The sequence below is a fragment of the Ranitomeya imitator genome, chromosome 1, assembly GCF_032444005.1.
Source record: "Ranitomeya imitator isolate aRanImi1 chromosome 1, aRanImi1.pri, whole genome shotgun sequence".
In the NCBI taxonomy this organism is placed as follows: domain Eukaryota; kingdom Metazoa; phylum Chordata; class Amphibia; order Anura; family Dendrobatidae; genus Ranitomeya; species Ranitomeya imitator.
In genome coordinates, this window is record NC_091282.1 from 349,711,556 (window position 1) to 349,719,220 (window position 7,665).

The 7,665-nt window shown below is 46.1% G+C and overlaps 1 protein-coding gene across 1 annotated transcript; it reads left to right on the forward strand.

Annotated features, from left to right (window-relative positions):
• The first annotated feature begins 213 nt into the window (after window positions 1–213).
• Window positions 214–6,814, forward strand: MTFP1 (mitochondrial fission process 1). The gene is made up of 4 exons (XM_069760200.1): window positions 214–642; window positions 5,658–5,785; window positions 6,005–6,237; window positions 6,521–6,814. Exons 1-4 carry the CDS (start codon window positions 579–581, stop codon window positions 6,597–6,599), a joined length of 504 nt encoding a protein of 167 aa, XP_069616301.1. The 5' UTR covers window positions 214–578; the 3' UTR covers window positions 6,600–6,814.
• Window positions 6,815–7,665: the final 851 nt, after the last annotated feature.

Sequence of the window (7,665 nt, forward strand, 5' to 3'; positions counted from 1 at the left end):
TCACAGCGGGCAAATAGCCGCTTTTCAAAGATTTAAATAAGTGGTGTTTTTAAAGGGTTAACTGATTAGGCCACTGATCTGTGCAGTGGCGGTATGAGATCAGCCGCCAAAAGTAATTTAACCCTTTAAAAAAAAAAAACAGTTACTTGGCCAATTTTCACAGATTGTAATGTGAATGCGCAGACTACACATCCTGCCGCCGTCTACTGCTGCACTGCAGAGTTGTGCTTTCAAATACCGAGCCTTAGGCTTGGGGTGACACGTGACCCTGCTGCCGTCCACTCATTGGCTGAACTCGGACAGGACTCTGCTGGGACTGTGTGACAAGTACATGCCTTTCTTTGCGGCGTAGACGACGGTGGTCGGTACAGTGTGCGCACAGTCCAGTGCTCGGGAGCGGCTCTTCACGGCGCGCATTATGTAATGACAGCTCTCCCTGGCTTCTGGCCTCGGTGCAGTGCATTCTTTATATACCCTCCCTGGATGTAAGATGTGACTCCAGCTGTTACCTGCCGGCTATGTGGACGAGGACTCTTGTGTGACAGTCCCTGACTGCAGTGTCCTTCTGCTCTCGGGTGATGGCCGGGCACAGCGCGGCGGAGGAGCCCGACCTGTACAGGGACACGTGGGTCCGGTACTTGGGTAAGTCACCGGTGACGGGGGCACTGAGCGCTGTCCTGCCGTGTGGGTGAAGAGCGGCACTGTGCTTCAGTGATACGTCCTGTCAGGGGTTCGGAAAGTCCTTGTGACCGGGCCGGGGTACCTGCAGACCATGGCTGTAGTAAGAGACTTCCCATCCCCCACCCTACACACGGTTATCATGGCTCCGCATCAAAATGCTGTCTTTAAAAAAAAAAAATTACACATGGCTGAAGTCTTCTGGTAATAAAATGTGATCACATAGTACAAATAAGCCTTAAAGGGGCTGTCCAGGCTGTGCACCGCATGCTGTCAGGGATCCCCACTATTGCGGTAAGTGCGAGAGGTCACATGACTACATTTATGCGATTTGCCTACTTCCGGGCACATTCAGACTAGACGTGCCACCTGGCCCCCTCAATATATGGGAATTTGAGAGAAGCCGCACATGTCTAGTCGGCATGTGATCGCATACTTGCAGGCACGTGAACGCTGTCACTGGCAATCCTGACAGTATCCATGCTGCACTCTGTAAGGGTATGTGCACACGTAGAATGGTCCGCAGCAGATTTGATAAATCCGCAGGGCAAAAACACTGCATTTTTCCTGCAGATTTCACTGCGGTTTTACACCTGTGGTTTTCTATTATGGAGCAGGTGTAAAACTGCTGCGGATTCCGCACAAAGAATTGACATGCTGCAGAATGTAATCCGCAGCGTTTCCACGCATTTTTTTCCACAGCAGGGGCACTGCGTTTTCGGTTTCCCATAGGTTTACATTGTACTATAAACTCGTGGGAAACTGCTGCGGATCCTCAGCAAAATCTGCATCGTGTGCACATAGCCTAAGGGTTCAGGAGTCTGCAGTCACACAGAATGACTACAGGCTTTTAACGGACAACCCCTTTAGAGGAAACAGTGACATTGTAGTGCGGCCTGATCTGTGTACAGAAGGAGAAGAGAAGCAGAATAATATATAGGATTGTGGGAAAAGATCCAGTATGTACTCTGCTCATTGACATCCCTGCTGTTTGTACAGGAGTCCAGTGGGCAGTCCTGCTGCGATTGACAGCTATGTGCTGCAGAGTCACACACAGAAGACTGTCAGTCACTGAATGGGAGCGGGCTACATACAAACATCACAGATTTCAATGAATAAATTGCACATTTTACTGAAACTTTTCCAGCTCCTCCTCTATAACGTATTGCTGCAGATCCGATACCATTATCAACATAGTAGGTTCCCTTTAAGAGCTATTTTGGTGTTGTCTGATTTCCTGCGCCAACTCTCGATCTTACACCAGGCATAACTTTTGAACCACCATTGTCCCTTTAAGAAAGTGTGCAAGTGTAGTGGACAACCCCTGTAACTGTGTGGACAGCATTAGTGATAAGTCCTCCCTATTTATATATTACTATGTGCTAGAACACTCCCCAAATCCCATGCCAAGGCTTATACAGGTGCCACCCGTACACATGCCCAAGCTAGGCTGGGTGCGCAGATTGCACCTGTTTATAGAGGTCTGGAGCCATATTCCGAATATCCTTCACACACAAGGTTTTCTCCAGTGTTCACAAGACGTTATGGCCCAGAAGCATCAGATCATCTTAAGGTACCTTCACACATAACAATATTGTTAACGATATCGTTGCTATTTGTGACGTAGCAACGATATCGTTAATGAAATCGTTCTGTGTGACAGCGACCAACGATCAGGCCCCTGCTGGGAGATCGTTGGTCGCTGAATAAAGTCCAGAACTTTATTTCGTCGCTGGACTCCCTGGAGACATCGCTGGATCGGCGTGTGTGACACCGATCCAGCGATGTCTTCACTGGTAACCAGGGTAAACATCGGGTAACTAAGCGCAGGGCCGCGCTTAGTAACCCGATGTTTACCCTGGTTACCATGCTAAAAGTAAAAAAAACAAACACTAGATACTTACCTACAGCCGTCTGTCCTCCAGCGCTGCGCTCTGCTCTCCTCCTGCACTGACTGTGAGCCGGAAAGCAGAGCCGTGACGTCACCGCTCTGCTTTCCGGCTCACAGCCAGTACAGGAGGAGAGCAGAGAAGCAGAGCGCAGCGCTGGAGGACAGACAGCGGTAGGTAAGTATCTAGTGTTTGTTTTTTTTTTTACTTTTAGCATGGTAACCAGGGTAAACATCGGGTTACTAAGCGCGGCCCTGCGCTTAGTTACCCGATGTTTACCCTGGTTACCGGCATCGTTGGTCGCTGGAGAGCGGTCTGTGTGACAGCTCTCCAGCGACCAAACAGCGACGCTGCAGCGATCCGAATCGTTGTCGGTATCGCTACAGCGTCGCTAAATGTGAAGGGGCCTTTACAGAAGAGTGCCGATAAGAATAGGCTGTCCTGTCCCTGGCACAATGCCATCCTGAGTAGTCTCCAGCTTTTTGAAAAGCTCCAATTAGGTCTTATCTCCTTCCTTTTGTCGGCTTTTCACCATGATCAGTGCTGCAGTTTTGTGGCTTTGATGACAGTAAACCAGGCCATTTTTATTCATCGCTCTTAAGAGGCTTCAGGGGATTTGTCCCATTTTCAGAAGGAGCAGCTGAGTGAATTCTGGACCATTTCTTGTCATTAGTCTAAATCACAGATGATAAAATGTGACTACAGCAGACATTGATTTTTTTAAATGAAATACTGTTACTGGGAAAGTCACTTAGCCCCCCCAATTCCTTAGGCTTCTGTCACACGTCCTTGTCTCCGGTATGCGTGGTGACACTTATACATGACATGTAGATCCATTCAAGTGAATGGGTCTGTGCACATGTCAGTGTGTATCCATGGACCATGTGTCCCTGGGCAAAACACGCTGACATCTCAGTTTTTTACCATCAGCACGGGCCGCAAAACATCCCGCACACAGGCACACACATGGATGTCAGCCATATGACATGCCCCAGTGCCAGGGAAGAAGCGGTACAGTTAGCGCTGTTCCCCTGCACCGCATGCTGAAAACGGCTCACATTTTCTCCTGCTCTGCCAGTGATCAGGGGAGAATAAGGAGCGTCATATTCAAGTGAAAACAATGACAGCAGGCGTCAGCTGATGGGACCATTACTCCCATCAGCCTACACCTGCTGCTGCTAATAGTGACATCAGGTGGCAGCTGATGGAGTATTCCTCACCTGCCGCCTGTGCTATAAATAAATGAAAAAAAAAAGTGCGTTCCCTTGTATTTTTTTTATCCAGCCAGACAAAACTGACAGCTAGGGGCTGCAACTCTTAGCTGTCAGCCTTAGGCTTCTTTCACACTTCAGTTGTTTGGCATCAGTCTGCTCCGACATAGTGACGGATCCGTCACAATTGTTGAGAAAACTGTTCTAACGGATCCGTTTTGACAGATCCGTTACTTGGGGGTTGTCAGGGAAAATTACTTTTTGGAGCATGCGCAATTGGAAAAGCGGATTGGGGCGACGGATCCACCGAAAAGAGGGTTGCAACAGATCCGTCGCCCATAGGCGGCCATTCTATAGAATGGTGGATGTGACGGATCTGTCACGAACCGCCATTTTGGCGTAGACAAAAAAACGTTGTGTCCATCAATGTCTAGATGACGTCCGCCAAATCTCGACGGATCCGTCACATGGCGGATGGAACGGACGACCATCCACCACTAATGTATGTCTATGGGAAAATAGCGGATCCGCTATTTGAGGAAAATGGTGGTTTTAGACTGATGCCAAAAGACTGAAGTGTGAAAGAGGCCTTAGCAAAGCTGGTTATCAAAAATAGGAGGGTCCCCACGCTGTTTTTTTAAATGTAAATAATTTAAACAAACAGGCGTCCCCAGGCCATTTTTTTACAACCAGCCTTGATAAAGCTGACAGCAGGGGCTTTCTCAAGCTGCTAAGGGGCCATGGCTATTGGTATCCCCCCTGAACCTAACAATAGCAGGCCCTAGCTGCACATAACTGGCACATCTATTAATTCTGGTGCTGTTTTGCCTGGCTTGTATAGAAAATACAGGGGAACCCACACCAGAATTTTGATTTATTGTGCAGGCGGCAGGTGAGGAATACTCCTGCTGTCCCTGTTAGCAGCAGGTGTAGGCTGATGGGAGTAATAGTCCCATCAGCCACCACCTGCTGTCATTGTTGTCACTTAAATAGAACTTATTCTCGCCGGTAGAGAAGAGGAGAATGATGAGAGCCAGCAGCACCCAGCGCTTACTGTACTGCTGCTTCCCTGGCACCGTGTGTGATACTGATGCAGCACACTTGCCAGACGTGTGCCGAAAGCATTAGACACACAAACACTGACATCTCCGGTACTGGAAATATCAGGACATGTGAGACTGGCATTATACACATCACTCTTAATGAAGGTGTGGTGCAGTACGAGAAGCATGAATCATTTAGAGGTGCAGATCACTTAACGATGAATAGAATCCTACTTTTCCTCTGACAGTTTGTTCAAATTATTTGTGCTTTCCTATAATATCCTCTCGGCCCATATGGCGCCAGCACTCTGTTACAATCATATTTTTATCCATATTGCATGGACAAGTAAAACACAAGGTTAAATGTTTCGTCTATGAAAGCCTTCCATCCAAAAACAGCAGCAAATTTGTGATGTTAGTGTAACATAGCATCTGTTCTTTACCATTTGGGAACTGTATGGTCGTGGTCCTCAACTCCATTACTGGCCCATAAGTGTTCTATGTATGGGGTCTAAGGGGAAACAAGCCTAATACACTAAACACGTAAATGTGGGTACATCATGAGTAATGCATTCGATCTGTACAATACTCCCTGTGAACATTTTCCCAGAGTCCCCCTTTCTCTGCTGCACTTGGTCTTCTGTTAACATAACTTCTGCAGCCAGTCATTGGGCTCAGCCATCTTATGCCAATTACATGGTATTACAGCTGACCATAGTGATTGAGTACAGCAGCTTTGTGAAAGGTGTATAAAAACCACGCTTCTCTTTGGAGAGCCTTTTTAAAAGGGCACATGTACTATAAAAGTGTGCAAGCAATTGGTTTGTGTCTTTCAGGTTACGCCAATGAAGTTGGGGAGTCATTTCGGGCCCTAGTACCAAAATCTCTTGTTTGGGCAACCTATGGTGTAGCTACGGCTTATGTAACTGCAGATGCGGCTGATAAAGGACGAAAAGCTGCACAGGTATTTATCCTAGTTAATGTAAGATGGTTTCTTATGGTGGCTTTCTGCTAGGCTGTAGCTCTACTGTATGTTCCTACATCAGCGTTATTAATGGAGCTATTCTGTGTTCACACACACAGCAGATTTCTGCAACCAAAAGTCTAAACATCTGAATGGACAAACTCAGGTCCTCAAACTTTTAATCTTGTGCAATTTTTGTACCCATTTTTATTTTCTTAGGCAAACACAAATGGTCTAGGTCATACAGCAGATATCACAGTGGCTGTGGTAGATACCTTTGTTTGGCAAGCTCTTGCATCGGTGGCCATACCGGGGTTTACCATCAATCGAATATGTGCCACTTCTCTTTATTTGATGGGACGTGTTACCCACTGGCCTCTCCCAGTAAGAAAGTGGGCTACTACTGCAATAGGACTCTCAGCCATTCCTGTCATTATAACGCCAATTGACAGGTATGTGTCATTTTTGTGATAAGCTCTATGAAATTTAAGGGCTTGAACCTTATCGAGAAGGCTTTAGACAGCTGAGTGCCAGCACTGCAGATGTGCCACAGTCCCAATTCTGAATGTAATTTTTACCATAGAACCCCATCATACCATAAGTGACCTCTGTACTCTCAATATGTAAGTAATCCCCATTGCAGTCAAAAATGAATTATAGATTCTTAGTAAATTCAATACATCCTGATCTGGCATCCAAGTTTCCTGTACTAACTTTACATGTTCCATTCTCTAGATCAGTGGACTACTTGATGGACTCAAGCCTTCGCAAACTCTATAATACACACAAGCCAAATGAATCTCGGCCTACTTAATAGCAATGCTGGTGAACATGAGAGCAGCACTTTTGGAACTGTTATGAACTATGCAAATAAAGCCAACAAAGAAAACCCCAAAACACTGTACTGGACCTAGCTTACAGTTCCTTGCATATACTTTGAATTTTGTAAATAGTCTTAAGTTCCATACCTAGTTGTATGCACAGCAAGTTTAGAGGTGAAGCTTTAAGAATAAATCCCACGTTTTGTGATGGTGCACATAAGTTTATTTAAAAAAAAAAAAAAAGTTAGTTTTCATTAGTAATGAGCGATCGCTTCTCTAGTTCTCCATATTCCCTTCTGGATATGCGGCCATACACAGCAACACCCACAGACACCAGGAGGAGGACTGCCAGCTCAAGGAAGAGTGCTCCAGCAGCAGGTGGTATTGGGAAGGCTGAGGGAGAAAAGAATATAACATTTCAGTGATCGTGCACCTACATTGCATCTGTTCTTGGATTTATGCAAATTTAGATTTTAAACTTTTGAATAAATAGTAAAGCAGGAAGCTCCCACAGCATCAAACCAGATTAGGATACACAGTCATTCACCATCTTCTGCAGATAGGAGTGAGGGGTTACATCAAAAGGAGCTTCTGCTTGGTGCACTTACATAAATCTGTATGTAGCAAAATCTGTGTAAGAGTACTATATTATGCAAGAGACTGAGCAGTACATAGGCCAGGGTCACTTGCGAGTGATGTGAGAAACTTGCTTGAATCTCACATCAATACCTGGCACTGCTGCCATCACTCAGAACCGGCGTGTGCATCGAAATTCATGCAGCCACACGCTCCAGTCTGAGTGCCGGGTAATGAGAGAGTTGCCAAATTTCTTGCATCACTCGCAAGTGTGACCCCTGCCTTCTACAGAAGTCAGCAAATGACTGTCTAATGAGATAAGCATCACTGATCTGCTTAATTTAGCAAGATTTGGACTTTTGTGCCACTAAACCATACTCTGAAAGATTTGTTGTATCCCATTACATCTGACCTGTGGTGCCCCCACCATTACAAATACAAGGTTTGCCTTTTCAGACCACCAATGCAACAACTAGGGAATCT

Excerpts from the sequence above, each read along its gene's own strand:
- MTFP1 (XM_069760200.1), top strand. The coding sequence starts at position 579 with ATGGCCGGGCACAGCGCGGCGGAGGAGCCCGACCTGTACAGGGACACG. Across the intron at positions 5,786-6,004 it reads AAGGACGAAAAGCTGCACAG|GCAAACACAAATGGTCTAGG; the intron begins GTATTTATCCTA and ends TTATTTTCTTAG. Across the intron at positions 6,238-6,520 it reads ATTATAACGCCAATTGACAG|ATCAGTGGACTACTTGATGG; the intron begins GTATGTGTCATT and ends TCCATTCTCTAG.